This window comes from Nuphar pumila, chromosome 4 (assembly GCF_984573655.1).
Source record: "Nuphar pumila chromosome 4, dmNupPumi1.hap1.1, whole genome shotgun sequence".
Classification (NCBI taxonomy): Eukaryota; Viridiplantae; Streptophyta; class Magnoliopsida; order Nymphaeales; family Nymphaeaceae; genus Nuphar; species Nuphar pumila.
Genome location: NC_143252.1, coordinates 10,561,993 through 10,585,789, shown reverse-complemented (window position 1 = coordinate 10,585,789; position 23,797 = coordinate 10,561,993). Strand labels below are relative to the sequence as shown.

General features: G+C 37.8%; 1 protein-coding gene across 2 annotated transcripts; it reads left to right on the top strand.

Moving 5' to 3' along the window:
* Nucleotides 1-12,475: 12,475 nt before the first annotated feature.
* On the top strand, nucleotides 12,476-21,850 carry LOC149839343 (uncharacterized). Of its 2 annotated transcripts, XM_090004085.1 has the most exons (8): nucleotides 12,476-12,565; nucleotides 12,964-13,074; nucleotides 13,981-14,099; nucleotides 14,212-17,386; nucleotides 18,213-18,273; nucleotides 18,402-18,622; nucleotides 21,257-21,450; nucleotides 21,671-21,850. In XM_090004085.1, the coding sequence occupies exons 3-7, from the start codon at nucleotides 13,985-13,987 to the stop codon at nucleotides 21,309-21,311; spliced, it is 3,627 nt and encodes a 1,208-aa protein (XP_089860211.1). In that variant the 5' UTR covers nucleotides 12,476-12,565; nucleotides 12,964-13,074; nucleotides 13,981-13,984; the 3' UTR covers nucleotides 21,312-21,450; nucleotides 21,671-21,850. The 2 variants fall into 2 exon arrangements, with proteins under 2 accessions (XP_089860211.1, XP_089860210.1); XM_090004084.1 differs by lacking the exons at nucleotides 12,476-12,565; nucleotides 12,964-13,074 and having other exon boundaries at nucleotides 13,790-14,099.
* Nucleotides 21,851-23,797: the final 1,947 nt, after the last annotated feature.

The following is a 23,797-nucleotide window of genomic DNA, read 5'->3' as shown; positions in this document are numbered from 1 at the left end:
TTAAACCTGAAAGTTTATAAAAAAAATTAAAAATAATTTTTCAAAAATGAATATTGATAACAAAAAATGATGTTTTGTTGTTGCTACTGGGTTTCGCAATTTCGAGCAAGCCACAAGGGTGAATCAACACCAAGCATGTCAGTGTAAGGACAAAACCAAAATTTTATTTATAAATCCATTGTCAAAGTATATTGTTCAAAACAAAGCTCAGGAACAAAATATAATAAACAACATTTCAACTTGGACCCTAGATCCTTTGGAAAGTACTGGTCCTCGATGCCACTCTTGCCCCACTTCATCCAGTGCTCATCCTGACTTGAACTTGAACAAAACCCCATTAAAGGGTCAAACTTTTGAAGGTCTGGCAAGTCCATACCAATTCCAAGTAAAAGCATAATATTTAACATTACAACACGGTGTTTACAAATAGTGAATTTAGATTATACATGTGAAGCTTGATCTTACATAAAATATTGCATGTGAGTATAGAGTAATATGTGCAAAGCTTGATATTACCTAAATTCTTGCATGCGAGCATAAAATATTAAATGTGAAGCTTGATCATAATGCATGCATGCATGGAACAATACATGTGAGCCATAATTTTTCATAAACTAATGCATGCGAACACATATAAAGCACATATCATTGTATGCGAACACACAATAGTACATGCAAACATATTTAATCATGATATCACATATATGGGAATATTTTATTCCAAGATATATATTTATTTTCTTATAAAATACTCATAAAATATTTATTTTCTTGAAAAAATACCCATATTCCTTTTAAAATATTTATTTTTTTTCAATTGCTTATAAACATTTATACTGATGTATTAGTCAAATAAAAGAACCAACCGTAAAGTCAAACATTATAATTTTATGAGTATTTGGTAGGAAGAGATCCTACCTCAGAGTGTACATCAAAGAGATTAAAAAACTCTCATAATATTCAAGAGAATTTTCCTTTAAAATAACGATGAGATACTTCGACGATATGTGTATAGGTTCAGAGATGGTCTTTATACGAGTTGGGACACTAGAAAAGCTGAGTTGAGTTGCTAAGGTGAAATCGGGTCAACCTAGAGGGTGAACCAGGCTGGGTCTAGGCTAGGGTTGAACCGGGATGAATGTATGAGAGGCCTGAACCTAGTGGTGTGGGCTTGGTCAAACCTAGATCGAGCCAAGCTCGAGTGGGTTAGGCTAGGTCTAGGGAGGGGTAAGAGGGACAAATATTTGGAATAAGTTGGGTCAGCTTAGAGAATGGCTGGGTTAGGTAGGTCAGCACTTAGTGGAGAGGGTTGAACCTATTGAGCTAGGGTGGAGGGGAAGTGGGCTAAGAGGGAGAGAGAACCACCACAAGAGGTGGTGCCAACCAGAGGAGAGGGGGAGGGGGAGGGGGAGAGAGGAAGTGTGGGAGAGCTTGGAGTTAGGAATGAGAGAAATGGGAGGAGAGGGGGGTATTTATAGGGTAGAGAGAGGAAGGAGGTGAGGCCAAGTGGCTAGAGGCTTTTGTCATTTGGAAAAGCAAAAGAAGGAAGGGTGGGGGAAAACCATGGCTAGACCATGGTTGTGAGCTGCAAGCTAGTTTGGATAGTAGGATGCGATATGTTCAGGTTGTTGACACTGGTAGCAAATCCCCTTGAAAAACATATAAGAACCCTGATGATGACTCTGACTCTTGTTGCACCTCCAATACACGGACTCAGCCTTCCCTTATTGCTGCCTCTACTGGGGTTGACCCTGCTGAGTCCCTTGTTGGGTCCTCTGCCTCTTTGCCTTACCCTCCTGCACCTTTCCTCCAGTAGGTGGGTTCTTCCTCGCGCTGCCATTGTTGTCACTCTCATTTTTTCTCATCCTCTATGATCCACCCTTGAACTGCTCTCATTCATCGTTCAGTATGGATGCAAACTCTATCGCATCACTGAACGTCATAGAATGGCTCATCATTACGCAAACCCGGAGATCGTCCTTCAGCCCATGAATGTACTTCACTGTCTTCGCTTTATCGTCAGTAAATAGGATCAGGCAATAGTGCTCCAATTTCCGGAATTTGGTAGTGTAGTCCACCAAACTCATGTTCCCCTAAATCAACTCAAGGAATTACTGTTGTATATGCTCTCGGGCATAAAAAAAATAGACATCTAAGAATTCCTCTCTGAATGTCTCCCAAGAGATGTCCTCCACACCTACATATTTCACCTGTCGTAGGGTGTCATACCATTTATTGGCATCGCCCTTTAACCGGTATGTACTAAAATCAGTTTGTTTGTCCTAGGGTACAGGCAGGATGCAAAATACTCGCTCTATCTCTTCGATCCAGCTTTCAGCTGCCTTTGGGTCGGCCTTTTTTTAGAAGGTTGGCAGATTCAACCTCAAGAACTTCTCGAATGTCACAACATCGGGGTTAAGAGTAACCTTGGTGAGATGAGCACACGTCGTCTGCTACGCAGCCTACGCCTGGACATGCGTAGTCACTGTCACTGTTGAGATATTGAGGGCATTCGTAAGAAAGTTCTTCTGCTCCTTTTAGTCAGCTAGAGCGCCAGAAGACGAAGCTCAGGTATGAGCATACATATATCACACAAAGATTTATTAGAAAATTTATACCCTGATCAAACCTACCCCCTTAGGATTGATTCATAAAGAAAATCACAATCATATAAACATAATAATTTAATTCACACATATGAAATTAAATAAAATTATCCCTACAGTCAACAACATAGAAATTCAATAATTTCACGACAGTAAGGATAAATTTCACAAAATGGCTCTTACCAGTGATGTAGACAGTTGCTGGAGTACGAGTCATGACTTTATGATAATGGTTTTGACAGATCTAGAAAGCTCAAATACCAACTATGTCTTATACAAAAACAAATTGGTATCTCAAAAATAGTTTGATGCATAGTTTGCAGTTTAGATCTGATACCAACTCTGTAACAACTCTAACTAATCCTTGTAAAAAAAAAGTAAATTTTGTTTTTTTAACAGTTGCAGAAACAAACCTAAGGATATGGGGTCTCGCTGATTTAATATACCAAACCACAAACTGAATGTGCATTGAATCAATAAAGAAGAATCAATTTTATTAATCAATGAATAATGTAAAAAAAAACTAAAACAATAAAATTGTCTAAGACATAATAAGCCAATCTATTAAGGAACCCAGAACTAGTCACGCAAGGCTCGTAGTCTCCAGCTGGCAAGTCAACCCATCACTTAGCACCCAAACCTATAAAACATATTTTGAAAATAAGTAAGAACCAAAGTCTTTTATACGAATTTCTCTAAAAATTCAAATTGTAAAGAATAGCATAAACCAAATTCATGCATAATTTTAAAGAAATATCACAATAATAATTTTCATAATCAACTTACCATTCAAACATTTAAACAAATATCATGCAATAACAATTATTACGAGGAACAAAATAAAAATGAATGCATAAACTAATGCACAATAGTAAAGATGCATGATTCAATGCACATGCATGAATAACTTATTAAGTTATTTATCAGAGTTATTTTTGCATGCATGCTCCTATTAAATGCACAGAAATTTAGTTTTTACTTCTCTTTAAACCCGCAGATACTCAAAATTGGCACAAATTTTTAAAATTCAAGTTAGATTCTCAGTTGTAGCTTAACACATAATTTATATTTTATTACAGGGTTTTACACTTGTTCATCGACCAATATCAAGAATCAACACAATCCATCAGAACATTAGAAATCAACATCTAATGTTAGGACATCAGGAAAATCAGCATTCATTGATGTCACTTTCTTTGTATACTAATAATTGCAGTTGAGTCAACAACACCAACCCTATGCAAAGTGGTTGAATCTCCCTAAAACTGTGGTCGGGAGATGAACCACCATATCAGGTTGAGGAGCACAATCACACACGGAGTTTTAGTATCCTTATGGTTTCCTCAAAACCGCCATTCAAGATTCTCACACTGTAGAAGGAACATTAATGAAAAGATTAATTGCATTGTTTGGTCTCTTTTACCTTTAAAAACAATTTTAGGTTCTTTACACAAGAATCATTTTGCAAATATAACAGTGTAATTAATTTTTGAAAAACCAATATTTTTCATAAATAAATTTTGTAATACATAAATAAAATCAACACAAGTAGAGCAATACATGCTTCTGACCTACACGGCCCGCAGTGGTTCACATCTGAACACAAAAGTATCTTAAAGTGATTTATGCATCTTTTATAAAATTTTAGTGAACATGCAACACACACCTTGTTTCAAAACATGTCCACAATGTACATTCAAACACACAACAACATAAAGCCAATTGCATACGCATGCAAACATATATTGTCATGATCAATTTCATGCATAAACACCCAAACATGCACATGATCATATTTATGCAAACATCAACATAAACTTCAAAATTTTCATGTGTATGATATGTACATTTGCAACATAGTATTTGAATGCATAAGCATGTACAATCAAATCACATCAGATATATCACCCTACAATCCACATGAATGCAAATATGAACATAGCAAAACTATTCAAAATCAATGTTCAACACATTGCCAATCTGATCATATTGCAAACATCCAACATAATCGACAGTCTGATCAGATTGCACCTGCTCCTACCATGGCCAATCATATCAGATTCCACATGCAAAAACTGTGACAATTTGATTAGATTGCACATGAGCAGAAAGTGGCAAATTTGATCCAGATTATAGACATACGAAATTTGATCCAGATTGCACACACGTGATGAGTGACAAATCTGATCAGATTGCACCTACATGAACAATGGCAAATCTGATCAGTTTGCACCTGCATATCAAATCTAAAAAATTACACATAATGCACCACATGACAATCTGATCATTATTGCATATATATGCATATCGATAGTTGCTATTTACTGCATAATTATGCCCAATGACATGTTGTCAATATGTCATTGTTGTATGAAGTGAGCAACAACATGCTGTCAGCAGCATGTTGTTGCTGCAAAATGTGCACAACATGTTGTTGACAGTGTGGTATTGATGCACAAATGTGCACCAATGTGTTGTCCATAATAGCATAAAAACCACATATGTACGCAACCGATAATCAATCCATAACTTTAACAAATAATTAGATTTGCTAATAGTCAGGAAAACATGTATATACAAATTCGATAGCAACAAACATAATAGCATATAGTCAAATTTGATGACAGTCAACATAACATCATAAATTCATATTTGATGATAGTCAACATAACAACATCAAAAATAGATTTGATGGCAATCATAATAGCATCAAAAACATATTTGGTGACAGTCAACAATATAACATAAAATTAGATTTGACAATTGTTTATTAAATTAATATATAGTCAAACCTTATAGCTGTTATAAAAAATAATTGCATAGTTAATCTGATAATAGTCATCAAGATTAACATATGTAATTAAATATGATAAGCATCAAAACGTGTAATCAAGTCTGATCACCTTCCAAAAACATGTATTCAAGTCTGATTAGCATCCAAAAACAGTATGTAATCAAGTCTGATAACAACCATCATAAAAGTCATATGATCAGTTTTGATGACAGGCGACATGAAATTAGATTTGATAACATGAAATCAAATCTGATAAGTCATCAAAATGACCAGAAACCAGGTCTGATAATAGCCCACATCTAACACATATAAGTCAGTTAACATGCAATAACAAAGCATAAAAATAATCAAATTCGGTTGGTCTAATCAAACTTGTCACACAGTCATCGACACGTCTAATCAGACAGCTAAATCGAAGCATAATGGCAAACCTGATCAGGTTTGCCCATATGCTGAGATCGGCCAGATAGATTTAAAATTGATCTGACCCATGAATATCTATTTTTTTTAGAATATGAACAACAAAATCGGCAAACCTAAACTTGATCAAACTGATCCCAAACCATATATATCTATTTTTCTTTCAAGAACATAGATGGAACCATAAAAAATCATGGTCGTTCCATATATATATAGTGTTAAACCAATTTAGTGCTAAATCGCGTGCTAAATGTGTTTTTCGGGCTTCTTCAGTGCTTTTTATGTGGTTCCAGCCCCATCAATGTGTTAAGCATGGTCGATTTACTAAGAATTCACACCTGGATCATGTGTTTTCGATGAAAAAAGTGATGTTTGGAGCCTCAAAAAATTATAAAGATTTTGGACCATTGATTTTTTTAACTTTATAAAAACCCACCAATGTGTTGGAATCAAATGCTTCAAGAGCTGATCTCTCTAAAATCAAGTACATAGATCATATTTGTATGGTCAGAATTTAAAAAAAAAAAAGCCCCAAAAACCCATTTAGCACGCGGTTTAGCTCCAAATTGGTTTAGCACAGACTCATTACTCTCTCTCTCTCTCTCTCTCTCTATATATATATATATATATATATATATATATATATATTCAACATGCTTGGCTAAAAAGAAAAAATCAACACTTTAAACATAGGTTAAGCACATGCTTAAACAAGAAAACTCGATGGCATGCTCATGTGGAGTCAAAATATATGAAATCGCGACTTAATACATATTTTTTTATATGTATTTTTAAATCAGATTTCTCTTTCTCATCCAAACTTACACATGAACCAGATTTAAAACTACTTCTCTTCGTACGAATCTAGAGATAAACTTGTACCTTAATTCGAATATGAAAAAAGTTTGAAAATAGACGGTGATTGACGAGAAAGATGGATTTTTTTATCTCCTTCCTCTTCTTTGCTTCTTCTTCTTCTTCTTCTTCCTTTCCTCTCTTCCCTTTCTTCCTTTTTTTTTTCTTTCCTTCTTTTCTCTCTCTCCCAATGAGTTGGGCTCTCTCTCTCTCTCATTCTCTCCTTTTCTCTAGAATCACGATTCTAGAGAGGGGCTCTTATAATGTTATCTTCTTATTTTATTAATTATCTTTTTATCTAGAGGGCGATGTCTCCTTTGGATAGCTCTTTAATAGAGAGTAGAGCTCTACCAAAATTATCATTATTATTTTCTTATCTAGACACTACAAGAAATTTGTGGATTAGCAACAGACATAATTCATCGCTAATCCATCATTGAACAATTTAGTGGCGGATAACTTTAATCACAATTTCCTAATCGCTAATTAGCGACAAAACATATTTGTCGCTACTTCCATTGCTAATTTATGATGGATTAACGAATGCCATGATCCGTTGTGAGGTCGTCGCTAATCCGCAGAGATTTGGCTTTGCGACAGATACACATCCGTCGCTATTGTAGCGACAGATTTGCGACGGATTACAATCCATTGCAAAACATCGGTCGATTCATATTCTTTGTCTTCCTCCTCCTCATCTGCGTCATCTTCGTCTTCTTCTTCATTGGGCGCCCATCCACTTGGTATATCATTTGAATCACATTCTTTCATATGTGTGCCATCGGACAATGGAGATATGACATGCATACCATGTGTAACATCATGACCATAAGAGAAGTCATACATATCATCTGATTGATAGTAATCACCCTCTTCAGCAATCTTGTCTTCCTGTAATTGATCATACTCAGGGTATAGTTTAGACTTCACCTTGCAAACTGCTCATCATTCATTTCTATCTAACTTCCTTATATTCGGATATGAAGTATAGTAAACTTGTTGAGCTTGTGAGGCTAATATGAATGGTTCATATGTTCAAAACCTTGATTTATGATTCACCTCCACAATGTCTGAGACTTTGTCGATTCTTGTTGTTGTAGGATCAAACCAATGATACTTGAATAAAGTTACCCTATTATTTATGCCTAAGTAAGTCAACTCCATTATTTCTTCTAAAACACCGTAGTAGTTATGTTCATTTTCACCGTAGCTGCTACCCTTGACACACACGCCACTATTCATCGTTGACTTGTTTACACCGTAGTCTTTTGTATGTAATCGATAACCATTTACGATGTACCCGTTGTAATATTGCACAACTTTGGTCGGACCATTTTGTAAATCACATATTCCTTGGTCATTAACATCACCATGGCGGACCTACAAGCATAAACAATGACCGTGATCATGATCAATTAAGTAACTTATTGTTGTTTACACAAAAAGAATGTATGTCACCGTCCTTACCAACTCTTTCAACCATGCTACAAACTTATTTTCACGTTCTTTTGTTACTTCTGAATCAATGAGATATGAAAGTTCTCTTCGCAACTCTAGATCAAATCGCTTGCACTTAACAAATATTTATATTACTGAACCATGTACGCACGTATAGAACTTAATATTATATATTATGTATACTTACTCGATGTAGGGGTCAATTGTTGAGCAATTAAAAATGATATAGATTTGTGTTGCGTCTTGCTCTCGATCTTCCAAGAGTCTTGACTGGCAACTTCCAAAGGCATGTCTAAGTGGTTGAAATATCGACAGTTTGTCAGCTACAGTAAATTGTTCTCCATCATTATTATGATGATGGTCAAGTGTAACGTGTTGGAATGTGAGGTTCAAAGTACATAGATGAGAAATTTAAAATCTCTTCTAAAGTGTACGCCTCACAAATAGAACCCTCCACTCTTGCTTTATTCCGAACCTTTTTTTTGAGATCAATCATGCATCTGTCAGCAATATACATCTCGTAATACAATAAATTCTCAATAGCATTAAGAAAAAAATATATAAAAAAAAATATGCCTTTCAAATAGATACATCCATCGATATTGCACAGGACCACCAAACCTAAGTTCATATGGCAAATGTATGATCACATATTTCATAACATCAAAAAATACTGACGAAAATATCTTCTCTAGCTGACAAATAGTAGTGACGACAGAATCATCGAGATTCTTTACCTCAGTTAGTACAACTTCTGATGCGCACAATGTTATAAAAAATTTACTCAACTCGAATAATACCCCCCATCTAGGTTTGTCTAACATATCATAGAATGCTAGGGGAATCAACCGTTGCATAATGACATGACAATCATGACTCTTCAACCCATATAATTGTTCATCATCTATCTTCACAGCCCGAGCAATGTTAGAGACATATTCATCTAGAAATCTCAATTGTCTCAACCATAAAACTGTCAACACCATCAATATATTCAAGCAATACCTCATTGTCAATTATCCTACGGTACATCCATTCATGGTTTGCAACTATTTTGTCCTATGATGTTACGGATATTATCCTAACCAGTTAAAAGATAATCATAAGAATACTATGATGAAGAAAATATCTAATTTATCATGCATTGATGGTGGATGTAATGATTTGATATATATATTACACACACAATCATATATATATATATATGATGTCATTCAATTACAAGAACTATGATGCAAACATTGATAACTTAATATTTTTATATAAAAAACCATTCATTTGAAGCATGTTTGAAGCATTGATAACTTATCATTTATTTTAATATGCAAACCCATTTATAACACGATACATTTATTTGAAGCATGTTTTCATGATACAATTTCACATAGAAGGCATAATCAAATTGAAAATAACTTCATACAAATATGGATACAGTCACATCAAACATTGCAATACATTCAAATCATTCATATCAAAACAATGTCAAACATATACCTGCAGCAAACACACTCCAATATCCCGTTAACTACTACCATGACTAGTATAGAATCTGAACTCCAAAAATAAGAGCACTTCTATTTTCATACATTAAAATCATGCTCAACATGATCTCTGAACTCCATCAACGCAGTCCTAGATATCTACAACTAAGTGAGTGTGTGAACAGAAAAGTGTTGCATCCAAGAAATTAAATAACACGTGATGCACTTGTATCACTTACTCAACACAAGTATTTACTCGTTTTGCATGTTGTTGCCTTTGTATTTTTTCTTATTTCTTTTTGTATTATATTTTTAGCCGCACGCGATGCTTAACACTAAGCATCGTGCAATTAGCTCAGCTACGCACCTGCAAAGCACATTTATATACGATAGGAGTAGCAACCCATCAAGAGGTGGCAGGGGCTCCGCCACCGCCTGACAGAGAGAAAGGCGGTATACCTGCAGACTCACCGGCGAAAGAAATCTAGTTGCAGGTCGGCTGTAGAGCGAGGCTACTGGAACAGGAGGATGACAAGGTCATCGGCGTGGGTCAGGGGAGATTTAAAAAAAAATAGTTGATATTTGCAAAACCTTCTCCTCCCCTCTCTGCCCCAACAACCTGACAGAAAAAGGAAGCAAGGGCGTAACCCCTACCTTCTTGTCAAAAAAAAAGGAAGAGAGAAAAGGGGCAGGGGGTGTCACCCCCCTCCTCTGCGAAAAGATGAAGCAGGGAGAGGGATAGGTTCAATTGCCAGGCCGAGCCCGGCCCCAACCTCGATCGAGAGGGAGGTGGGCTCGACTACCTGGTTGAGCTTGACCGCATCAGAACACACACACACACACACACACACACACACACACACACACACAGAGAGAGGTGTGTGTGTGTGTGTGTGGGTGGGTGGGTGGGGGGGGGGGGGGGGGGGGGGGGGGAGCAGGGAGGGCCTCCCCCTCCCCTGTCAAAAAGAGAGGACAGAGAGTGAGCGAGTAGGGAGGGGCAACACCCCTCCTATTGAAATCAGGAGGCAGAGGCTGGGGTTACATCGAGCGAGTAAGGTGAGAAAGGGCGGGGACGAGAGAGGGGCAGGGGCATCGGCCCCTGCCGAAAATAAAAAGAAGAGGCAGGGGCATCGACCCCTGCCAAAAATAAAAGAGGGACAGGGGCTGATGGCCCTTGCCCGACAAAAAAAAAGTGGCAGTGGTGGGGGGGGGGGCAAAAGCCCCTGCGACTCTTGAAAAGGAGGAGACAGAGGGGCAATGACCCCTGTCATCCTTGAAAAAAATCGGGGCAGGGGCCAATGGCCCCTACCAAATTCAAAAGAAAATCGGGGTAGGGGCCAAAGCCCCCTGCAGAAATCTCCAAAACAGGCGGGGGGTCCCGACCCCTTATGCCGGCCCGATGGGTGACAGAGGGCACACACACAGAGAGAGAGAGAGAGAGAGAGAGAGAGAGAGAGAGAGAGAGAGAGAGAGAGAGAGAGAGAGAGAGAGTAAAGAAGAAGGGAAGGGAGGAGACATACCTGGGGGAGGAGGTCGTCGATGTCGACAAACGAGCAAGAGGGGGTGAGAGAAAGGTCGGATGACCAACGAGGTGGTGTCGGTGAAGCTGTCGGAGAGGGAGGCGGTCGCTGGAAGGGGGAGAAGGGAGGTCGAGCAACGGGTCGAGAGAAAGGGCGGGGATGTGCGATGAATGAAACAGAAAGGGAAAAGAAAGGGGCTCACATTAGGGTTTTATGAGAAATTTAGCGACAGATTAGCGATGGAAATGCCGCTCATCTGTCGCGAAGTTGCGACGAAGTGTGAGAACGAATTTTTCTGTCACAAATTTATGACGACGTTTGCGATGAAATTTTTCCGTCGCTAATTCCACAACTAATTCCAATTTTAGGGACTGATAGTTTTCTCTTGCTAATCTGTCGCAACTTTGTGACAGATTATTTTTGTCGTAAATTGCTATTGCTAAATAATGTTTTTCTTGTAGTGAGAGGGCACGTTTGAAAGCATAAAAAATTCTCATAGAAAAAGAAAACTTTGCTTATGAGAAGTTTTAATATGATAACTTTTTCAAATATATTTTTTTTGCTTGTTTGTATGGCATGAGAATAACAAAGTGAAAAAAAATATGTGTGAAAAAGAGAGGTCTTGGAAAAAACTGGAGTCCAATCGTACCAGTACTATACTTTTTTGCCATGATAATTTGATGTTTGTTTTACTCACGATGAGAAAAGAGAGAAAAGGACGCTAGCTCAGCAGTTTCTCATGAAAATTACACTAAACAAATAGGGCTGAAGCCCAAGAAGAAAAACATTTCTCCATGAGAGTCATATGTCAACCGATTCTGATAAGAAAAACGTCCTTTTGCATTATTGTATGGACCTTGGAACATATTTCTTCTGTTAATGTTTGTTTTACAGGCACTTTCACAGGAAAGGGCATCAAACAAGGCGCCCTCTTCTGAATTAAAAAGGAGGACCAACTCTTTAAAAATGGATCTATTTTCGGGTCAAGCATGACCCGGACCATATCCGTACGTGTCCAGCCATACATAATACATAATACTAAAAATATAGTCCCAGTCAGACTATAAATCTTCCCGATTAGTCGCCACGTAGTTAACGGGCTTAAGAAATCGCCACGTCAGACTCTGCACTGGCCCGACCGGCGCGTCGTCTAAAAAAACGCGGCTTGACAACCCCACTCCTCGTCGTGGAGGAGAACGGTGTTGGCCCTCTGACTTCATCTAAAATGACGAAAACACCCCGCTTCCTGGTCTATCAGACAGTCAAGGATCAATGTCGTCACTTGAAGGATTCTTCCCGGCTTTGACTATCATCGTTTATTATTTGTTTTATCTGGAAACCCAGGAATTCAGACGCCGGAAAAGAGGGGAGGGACTCATCGGAATTCCTCCGGAGCAGTCGTTTCCGGTAGACTTTCTCTCCATTGCTCAGGTTTCCTATTCTTCTTCTTCTTCTTTCTTTTTTAATTATACTCTTTTATCTCTCTTCTTTGTCAGCAACTTCAATTACCAGCGGTCTCTGTGTGTGTGTGTGTTCTTTGGAGTGTGTTTGGGTTCGAGATTTGAAATGGGGAAGAGGAATTCTGCAGTTTTATGCCGAAATGGAAAAGAATTTTGGTGGTGGTTGGATTATAAGATAAGAGCTCCTTTGTAGAATTTGTTGGGTCTAGAATGGTAGAGATAATGTTTTTAAAGGTTTTTCTTTCTCTCTCTTGAAGTAGTTTGGTGGTTTTTGTTCTTCTTTAGTGCTTTATTGGTCTGTTTTTTATGCTAACATTAATGAGCGAGTGATGTTTATGGGTCTTCTCATGTATATGTTTTTTTTTACAGGGATTCTGATGCTTGGTATTGTTCTAATTCCTCTGGATTTTCCTAGTGAGAGAGTTTTTTTGTCTGGATCTCTGGGATTGTTGGATGTCTTTTTGTACAAAGTACGATCCGGTAGGATTCGTTTCAGCCTTTACTTTGGGCTCCAATACTCCTCAATTATGAATCTAAAATTGGATCTTGTTCTTTCTGTTTTGGATGCTTTATTCATTCTGTTTAGATTTTTACCTTATATTAGAATGGTTTGTGTATCTATGAAACCTGAGTGTCAACCTCCACCTTTAGCATCTTGTGGGTTTCTTGGTGACTGCCTATATTGTTAGAGTGGATAATCATTCCTTTTTTTTCTGAACAATGGCATGTCATGATTTCTAGTTTCTACAGTTGGCAGTATTTTGACATTCATTTTGTAATTGAACCTTTTCATTTATGGACTCGCATTAAACTAAGGTCACTGGTGCATGTGTTTTTTCTTGCTTGAAAGGGGTGTGGGAATTGTTTGGTTCCCCTTTTCTATTATCTGATTGGTTTGTTAGTTTTATGTAGCTTTGTTCATCCATTACTTGATGCCAATCTTGATAATATGTAGCCATGAATCAATGCATGCCACCGTTGATTGTTGAGTAGATTGGGCATCAGGGCGAAGGGGAAGAAGGGGGTGGGGTGTTGAAGATGTTTGAGTTGAATTGTCGCTTCCTCTTTGATTGCTATGTGCTTGTGAACAGTTCATTTTTGTTATTAAATTTTTGTATAGGAAGGGTGGCACTGGATTATATTTTGTGGGAGGGCTTAATTGATTCTAAGTACTTTGTTGAGATCTTCTCTTTGTTTCTTTTTGTCATGATAAGCTTTGTTTGTTGTTTGCTATCTTCATATGGACTACTATAGGTTATTAAAAGAAAATCATATCATGCCTGTTATCAGGTCACTGATTGAATTGACAAGGAGATCCGGTATAAAATTTGTGTCTTTTTCAATGCCACACAAAATCGTATTTTTGATTTTTTCATTCTTTCGCAGCAATATGGCTTCAGTGGCTAAGGCAAGGCTAATGTACTGCCCAAAATGCCAACATCTTCTCCCACAAATTTCAAAGTTTCCTGTCTACCAATGTGCCAATTGCAACATCATTCTTCAAGGTTTGTTTTTCCTTTTTTTTTTATGGGTGGCTTTATGTCTGCAACAGCTCTGCAAATGTCTTTCCAGTTGTTATATTAACCTAGCTTTTTCAATGACTATATCTATCTGCAGAAAAACGTGAAAATTTGAAGCTTGAGATCCATCATAAGAAACCTCTTAAGGATTGTGAAACAGGGGGCACTTCTAATTATACTGGATCAGCCCCTATAAGTAAAAGGACATGTTTCAGTTCAGCAGATGCATCTGCTTCTGGTTCTGAGTTTGGTAACGATGAACTTGAGTATGAGGAAATCAACGAGGATAGACCTGAATCGACAGTAGATACAGTTTCATCTTCCGCTCATGATGACCTGAGTTGTAACAGATATTCTGAACCTTCTGAAAGTGGAAAAGATTCAGATGGGACATATGAAAGGGAGGAGTCTATTTCTGAAATCTCATCAACTGCATGGGAAGATCATGACAGAGCTCAGAAAGTCATGGAAGATCTTAACCCGAACTGGTCACGGAATTCTCCAAGTCATGACTTTGATGATACCTTGTTAGGTAGGAAGGGATACAGAAATCAGAATCAAAAGCCACTGGGGACTTTAGACCTTAATGGTGTTGCCTCAGGGTACATTGCCTCAGATAGACAATTTGATGGTAGACAAAGAAAGGCTTCAAAAATTTCAACAACCAAAAATTGGACCTCTAATGGCCCCAGTCCCCCTTCTACTGGCAATGATGGTAATAACCAGATTGCTGACCAAAGACTGAGACTATCTAGAAGAACTTTATTTAAACCACAGCGTTTACCTCCATCACAGGAACCTGAGATCACAGACAAGTTGAGAGGATCAGTGGATAACAATTCAAGGCCAAATTTTCCTGAAAGACAAACTGTGGAAGCAGCAGCTCTTCCAGAAAGCTTCCTAGATGAAAGGAGAAAAACAAGTTCCAAGCTGACATTTGAAGGAAGTAAAGGTCCCTCGGTAGCTGTGCAAGTAAGCCAGAATCAGATTAAGAATCTTGAGGAATCAAGAATGCCAGCATATGCATTGCCACTGATCCAAGAAAATTCTAAGGACCATCGCAATCGTATGGCACTGGAAAGCGACATCCCTTCCAGATTTCAGTTAAAGGAACCCTCTTTCTCCGGTGGTGCAAGTTCTGCAGACAAAGTTCCATCTAGTTATGGGGAATTGATGCACTCTAATCAGGAGTATATACAGAGAGATTCTTTGGTAGCTGATAAAATTAAATGCCTTGAGCAGGAAGGATTGGAGATTCTAAGAAAGGTGGATGAATTGAAGGGTTACCTCAGTAAATCCCATCTGCCAACAGGTAAACCAAGTGGAAGGATTCCTATCAGTAGCTCTGGCATTCAATCTTGTGAGGCTGATTCAAGCACATCATGGCGACAAGCTAGAGGTTCTCCATGGTTTCATAACAATGAACCCAAGCCTGAAGCATATCATTTGGCACAAAGCCATGTCTTTCGACAATCCAAAACTTGTGGATCCCAATTTGGTTCTCATGCTGTCAACAATATGGAGATGGATCTAGAAACTGTGAAGAGTCAATGTTCTGATAACTCTTCTCTGTGTGTATTCTGCTCATCTTCTCATTGCTATCTGGAAAACTGTCAAATACCTTCACAGCTTCCTTCTTGCATTTGTTCTGAACAGGGGTTATGTAGAGCATGCAACGGACACTTACATTATGGGAATGGTAGTCAAGGACATGTCTGTCAGCCTGCACATGTGAGTTCTAGCTTACCAATGAATTATCAAAATCAAAACCGCCCACTAACTGTGGATACTCTACAGGAAAACATGTATCATGATACTCCACAGGAAAACATGTATCATGAGAGGAGAGGCCACCAAGAGAATGAAGTTGGTACAACAATAAAGGAAGCTGTTTGTCGTCCCATATTGGGTGGTGCACCTTTCATCATATGCTATGGTTGCTCAAAGTTGCTCAAGCTACCTGCTGACTTTCTTTTCTCAAAGGGGAGAGTTCACAATGTCAGATGTGGCAATTGCTCTATGGTTCTCAATTTACCAGTTCCTGAGAGAAGGCCAATTATCCCCAGTCGAACACACAAGAAGTTGCCACCAGCAGAAATGGACAACAGAAGTAAAAATGCAGATTCAGAATCATTTATAGGTTGCGGGAGACAAGAATCTTTAAATAACCTTGCCGAGCACATGGCCATTATGGGAGATAATTTTCAATTCGAGTCAGTTTCCTGTTCTGAAGAATATGGAACATCCTTCTCAAGAAGTGATCATTCTTCAAAAAGTGAGCCTATTTCTCTTCCAGACCCATTTTCCATCCTTCAACAAAATTTGTCCAAGAAGGATGCGTTGACTAAATCTCTGGAGTGGATAAAAAAAGTTAAGCCTACATCAAAGTTAAAGGAGAAAGATCAGCATATTAGACATGGTAGTGGAACTAATAGCAGATCAGGTGTCAAAGAATCTGATGCATCATTCCTTAGAGCTAGGCCAGGCTTACCGTTCCATGAACATATTGGTTATTCCTCTTCAAGTCAACCTTTAAAAAGAAATCACAGTGGAAGTAGTCAATCAGAAAATGATAGTACCCAATGTCAATCCGAACCAGTTTCCTGTTCTGAAGAATATGGAACATCATTCTCAAGAAGTGATCATTCCTCAAAAAGTGAACCTATTTCCCTGCTCGACCCACTTCCCATCGAAATTTTGTCCGAGAAGGATTCTTTGAGTAAATCTCCAGAGTGGATAAAAAAAGTTAAGAAGCCACCTTCAAAGGAATTGATGGAGAAAGATCACCACGTTAGACATGCCATTGGAACTAATAGCAGATCAGATGTCAAAGAATCTGAGACATCATCCTTTAGAGCCAGGCCAGGCTCACCGTTCCATGCACATATTGGCTGTTCCTCTTCAAGTCAACCATTAAAAAGAGATCACAGTGGAAGTAGTGAATCAGAAAATGGTGGCACCCAAAATGTCGCACATTCTCCAGCATTTGGACTGAATAAAGAATTAGTGATGCATGAGATGGACTCTAGCTTGAACAAGGATTCAGAACCAGGAAAATCTTCAGGCTTTCCAGAGAAAAGTGATGATCGACAACCAAAAGAATCAAGTGAAGATTCGAAAATTTCTGGATTTATAAAGAAAGGTGTAAGAGATCTGAGTCTTGGATTAGGGGGTATGATGTCAAAGGTGTTTGTGAATGGAAGACCGATACCAGATAGGTTGGTAAAGAAGGCTGAGGAACGCGCTGGACCCATCCACCCTGGTCACTATTGGTATGCTGAATGTTCTGATATGGTTTATTCATATCCTTAAAGCTATGATCATGAACTATGTTACTGTGTTAATCAAACTTGATTTATATCACCTCTATAATTAAATTCTTTTATTATGAAGTCTGATTGGTTTGTGCATGTGTCCTTTAAATACCCCTGTGCATGCTTCACTGAAGCAATGGATAGCAAATTAACTATGAGATGAGTAATGAACTTAGGATAGGAAAGCACTATATGAGTCCATTTTTACTTGCCCCTTCTCATTGCATACTTCCTAGAGAGATGTTTTTCTTGTGTATGTAATTTTTTTTTGTGGGGGGAAGAGAATCACTATTCCTGTATGCCATTTATAAGAAAATTACAAGCCTTATCAGTGATACCAAGTCTAAACTGTTAAATGACTTTGCTTTGGAACCTGTGACAATGAGTCCTGTATCATTGTTTTAGTGTCCATATCATGCTGAATCTTACGTTATGTATTCTAAAAAAATGCTGAATCTTATATCATCAGGTGCTATAACTTTAACTCACAAAACCTCTGAACCATGACTTATGCCCTGAATCATTGATCTCTCATGATAATGGTTCTGTATATAATAATGTATCACATAATTAATAGGAACCACTTTTCATTAAATGGAAGCTTAGGATGCAGTTGTATATGAGCTTATAACTTTCAGGCGGTAATAAACAGATTTGTCATGGTACTTTATTTCCTGACCTTTATCTTTGACATCCTTTATTGTTTTTTGTCAGTAAGAAATAACATCTCTTGTAGATTTCCTTATTACAACTTGTAAATCCTTGTTGATGTTATTCTTTTCAGGTATGACTACAGAGCTGGGTTTTGGGGTATCATGGGCAAGCCTTGTCTTGGCATAATTCCTGTAAGTTTTTTATGATTTTTTAGAGCTTTTATGCTGGAAATTTAAACTTGAAATTCATGAAATATCCATGGAATTTTCCAAAAAGATTCTATCATACTTCATAATGATTTTTACAATCTACATGGCAGCCATACATTGAAGAGTTCAAATTTCCCATGCCAATCAACTGTTCTGGGGGAAGAACAGGTGTCATTGTAAATGGTCGAGAGCTCCACCAGAAGGACCTGGACATGCTTGCTATCAAAGGCCTTCCAACTGCAGAAAATAGAGAATATATCATGAACAGCAGTGGTCAGGTGATTAATGAACTATCCGGTGAAAGACTCAACATTGGCAAGCTAGCACCAACGTAAGTTTTAGCTTTGTACTGTTATATTGTAAAGGATCTCATTTCTGAATATTCTCAGCTAGGAAACCTTTAGTGGAAGTAAAAAAAAAGGAGTGGATCCTAGATAAAATTCATAGGAATTCAAAGAAAAGAGAGTCGGCTGAAGATACAAAATTTCAAAATTTTGCTGCTTGTCAATTCTGGGAAGATGCCATGACAATATTAGGTTAAACTCTTCCAAAATATTCAAATATATCAACGTGTGTCTCAGAAAAAACTCTATACACTTGGAAAATTGTTGCAACAAATATATAAGTTTCAACAAATACATGCATTTATTCTTGAGTTAATCTTCATTGGATTATTCTGTGGCCTGTACTGTTCCTTTTAGAAAATTTAGGTCTCCAAATTCCAGTAGTCAGCCTATCATGCAAAGAGAAGGTGCAGTGATGAATTGCATAATTAACTGGACTACACATAGCCCTCTATAAGTAGGCTGGAAGTACATCCTTGAAGTTGCAACTGATAAAACAATTACAACCCAAGTTGGTGATCATTCAATATAAACATGACTTAGTACCAGAATAAGTATACTTTTCTCCGAACCTGAATTTCTCAGAGCTTGGACAAAATAAAAATTACTTTTCTCTGAGCCTGAATTTCTTAGAGCTTGGAAAAAGTAAAAAACTTTATACGTTCCTAGAATCTTACAACTCGGGAGAAGTCCAGCAAAGTCTGGAAAACATTTAAGCATTGAAACCAATTTACAGGGCACCAATGTGCTTTTTGCAATCTTGATTTCTTCCTGTACTGCACGTTTTGCCTAACCTTGATTATACTTGGATAAACTCCCTTGGAATGGGAGAACAGGTTTTCCTTTATTGCTTCTTTGTGCTATGTTTACTTGCATTTCTTTCTGGATTGTCTTTCATACTTAAGGCGGCTATTTGTCACTCTTCATTAATTTTAATGAACTTTCTCATTTGGACCTTCAGAAGGAAAAGAAAAATGGAGCTTTGGTGCATCACTTTTAGTATTGCCACCAAGTTCAATGGATGGTTGCCTTCTCTTATGCATCAGCATTTACATAGTTTGCCATTTCTGTAAATTGGGTTGCACGATTTTCCTCTCCAAACTCTTAACTCTTTTTCACGTCTTTAACTAAGTGATTGCTAATCACACCTCAAGTGCTTCCATGTCCTTTCAATTACTTGTTCAACAGGTCTAGTTCGTTTGAGTGACATTTTGTTTGTTGCTCAAATTTTAGATTGCACAAAATTGATGAGCTTTATTCATTGAGAGAGCTCCAACGACTGGGCATCTCTGTCATACGGGACACTCCATTTTGTCCACCATACCCGTGTTGACACGCGTGTCCCCGTGTCGACACCTGGACACACCATTTTACCCTCCATACATACAAGTTTGTATTCAATTTATAATTTATAATTATATTTTCAGTATATAATATATATTTTAAATATAGCATATATATTTAGATTATGTTCAGTTTATTTTGAATTTATTTTGTATATATATATATATATATATATATATATATATATATATATATATATATAGCCGTGTGGCCTGTGTCCCCTTACCCACATTTTTTGAAATTGCTGTGTCATACCGGTACCGTACCAATGTGACATAGCTGGGCATCTGACAATCCTCATGGAAGATTCACTAGTCTAAAATTGGATCAGTCCATATTTCAGGCAACCATCAAACATAGCAACCCGTAGTTCCCTTTTGCTGTGCACTGAAAAGATTCATTTTGGGTATCTCCTCTGTGGGAAGCCAATGTAAATGGACAATCAGATAGCTCACTACAGAACATTCTTTATCATTACCATGGTTGTGCATGGGTCTTTTATCTGTCGCCAAGATTTAGATTTTCTATGTAGCAGTGGTTTTCTTTTTGTCTAGGTCCTGCCCAGGATCACTGCACTTGGCCGCTAGTCTACCATTTTTCCAGGCCCTTTAGGTCACAGACATGAGTCCAACCATGTCTCCAGCTTGGTTGAGTATTTGGTTGGCTTGTCATCCCTGAGTGAAAGATATGTACTCTTACATGCAGTAGACAGAATCACATACAGTATAATTCAGGAGTATGATTTAACAGTATAGGATAGCCTAATTGTTGTAAAGTGGCTTGGTGGTTGCCTGATGGGCAATATATGAGGAATGACAAGGCATTTTTTATTATGTAGTATAACTCAGGAATTTGAAGGCCCGGATAAGGGAATTAGACATGGAAATTGGTCAATTCAGTGAGTGCATGGAACCATGTCTGATGAAAGTTCTAATTGGGGATCATTTTCAAGTAATGATAGGATTTTACTGAAAAACGGGGACCCTTTACATTGCAACAAACTTATTAGGCAAGCCAGTGCTTCCGTTACGAGTTAAACAGGCACAGAACTGAATCCAGTTTGTGGTGCACAAATTGTTGGTAAAGCATCCATTGGTTGTCTAGCAGAAAGAGAATCTTTGTTCCTATAACTACTTTGGTTCACAAAGTGTAAGAAAAGAGGTATATAAATGTAAAATATGCGTGCATCAGCTTCATATATATTGGTTGGCATTTATCTTACACTATCAATGTATGCTTCCCTTCCTGGCTTGATGTTTTTTATGCTTTTCTTGCAGGGTTGAGAAGGCAAGACGTGGGTTTGGGATGCTTGTTCCTAAAGCTATGGCATGAAGGTACGTCAGACTAACACCAGCACAGCCAGGTGCTGTAATAAATGGAAAGAAAAAAAGAAAAAACTTGTTTGAGCTGTTGCTTGAAGGTTGTTGGAGGCGAATCTGCCAATCTTGGGGGATCTGGTTTTTAAAGTTTTGTAAGTCACGACTGCCTTTTAAAGTTTTATTTCATCATTATTTATCTGTCTCTTTTCAGTTTTTTTTTTGTTCTTTTATGCATGTAAGGAAAGTTAGGAAACCTATTTGATAAATTTTGTTTGATATGAGCATCCTCTTGTAAATCTCCATTGCTTGAGTTCAAGCATCCAACATGCAATTCTTGTGCAAAATTAATGATGTTTGCTTCTTGCCATGCAGGTATCAAGAGGTTACATGTTTGTATTATAAAAACTAGGTTTTCTGTTTTTCTTTTTCTTAATTATTGTTTCAATCTATTCATTTTTTACATTTATTGTATTGACCCAGTTTATTTAAGTTTGCCTGGGCTTCAAAATCTCTTCATTTTTTCCATTTATTGTATTGACCCAGTTTATTCAAGTTTGCTTGGGATTCAAAATCTCTCTCTCTCTCTCTCTCGGTGTGGCTTGCCAAATCACCAAGTCACTGTCCAACCCTGGTAGAGAAGGCCTAGAGGCATCTACAACAACAACAACAACAACAACTACGCCTTCATCCCAAAACAATTGGGGTCAGCGATATGAACCAAAAAAGAAATTCATTTTGGGTCTTCCACATGAATCCTTTTCCTCCAATCATTTCTATCCAACGCCATGTCCTCGGTGAGGTTCAAAGCATTCATATCCTTTCCTATCATCTCCATCCAAGTCTTCCTAGGCCTACCCCGACCTCTTTTAACTAATATATTTTCCCATTTCTCCAACCTTCTAACTGGAGCATCATTAGGCCTTCGCCGAATATGTCCAAACCACCGTAAACGATTCTCTCGCATCTTATTTTCAATGGGTGCAACACCTACCTTCTTACGTATCTCTTCGTTCCGAATCTTATCTTTTATTGTATTTCCACACATCCATCTAAGCATCCGCATCTCAGCTACACTCATTTTTTGAATATGATGTCTCTTGGCAGCCCAACATTCCGTACCATATAGTAAAGCGGGTCTAATAGTCGTCCTATAAAACTTTCCCTTCAACCGCAATGGCATTCTACGATCGCACAGCACTCCAGTAGCACTTTTCCATTTCATCCACCCAACCTTTATCCTATGATTTACATCTCCATCAATTTCTCCATACTTTTGAATGATGGATCCCAAATATTTGAAATAATCATTCACCGGTATATCTTGCTCACCAAGCTTCACTACACTCCCATCACTACTTCGTTGCTTACTAAACCGACATTCCATATATTCAGTCTTACTCTTACTCAACTTAAAACCTCTTGCTTCCAATGTCTGTCTCCATAATTCTAACTTAGCATTAACCCCAGCTCTAGACTCATCAATCAAAACAATATCATCAGCAAACAACATACACCACGGTACATTTTCTTGAATTGATCTCGTAAGCTCATCCATCACTATTGCAAATAGGAAAGGGCTTAAAGCAGATCCTTGATGTAACCCAACCGTTATCGGGAAATTGGTTGTCACCCCTCCACAAGTGCGGACATTGGTTACTACTCCTTCATACATATCTTTAATTATACTAATGTACTTGAGAGAAACACCTTTCTTCATCATTGTCCACCAGAGAACGTCCCTAGGTACTCTATCGTATGCCTTCTCTAAATCAATAAAAACCATATGCAAATCTTTGTTCCTCTCTCTATATCTTTCAATAAGTTGTCTAAGAAGATGTATAGCTTCCATAGTTGATCTTCCAGGCATAAAACCAAATTGATTCTCCGATATCATGACAACCTTCCTCAACCTAGACTCAATCACCCTCTCCCAAAGTTTCATAGTATGACTCATGAGTTTTATACCACGATAGTTTGTGCAATCTTGTATATCACCCTTATTCTTATATAAAGGCACCAAAGTACTCTTCCTCCACTCATTAGGCATCTTATTTGTTCGCCAAATCAAGTTAAAAAGATTTGTCAACCATTCTAAACCTTTCTCTCCCAAGCATTTCCAAGCCTCGATAGGTATACCATCTGGGCCAACTGCCCTTCTAGATTTCATTTTCTTCAAAGCCTCTGCAATTTCTTTCTTTTGAATCTTGCGCATGAAGTCACGATTTATCTCATGAAAAGGAATGGAGAAGTCTCCAAGATCTTGAGCATGACTATCATTAAATAGCTTATCAAAATAATCTTTCCATCTCTCCTTAATCTCCTCATCTTTGACTAAAACCCTTTGCGTTTCATCTTTGATACATCTAACCATACCCAAATCCTTCGATTTCCTATCTCTCATCTTTGCAAGCCTATAAATATCCTTCTCGCCTTCTTTGGTATCCAACTTGTCATAAACCTCCTTATATACCTTAGCCCTCGCGTTTCGAACAACTTTTT

Coding starts and splice junctions, on each gene's coding strand:
- LOC149839343 (XM_090004084.1), top strand. CDS start 13,835: ATGGACTACTATAGGTTATTAAAAGAAAATCATATCATGCCTGTTATC. Junction 14,100..14,211: donor TTGCAACATCATTCTTCAAG/GTTTGTTTTTCC, acceptor ATCTATCTGCAG/AAAAACGTGAAAATTTGAAG. Junction 18,623..21,256: donor ATTGGCAAGCTAGCACCAAC/GTAAGTTTTAGC, acceptor CTTTTCTTGCAG/GGTTGAGAAGGCAAGACGTG.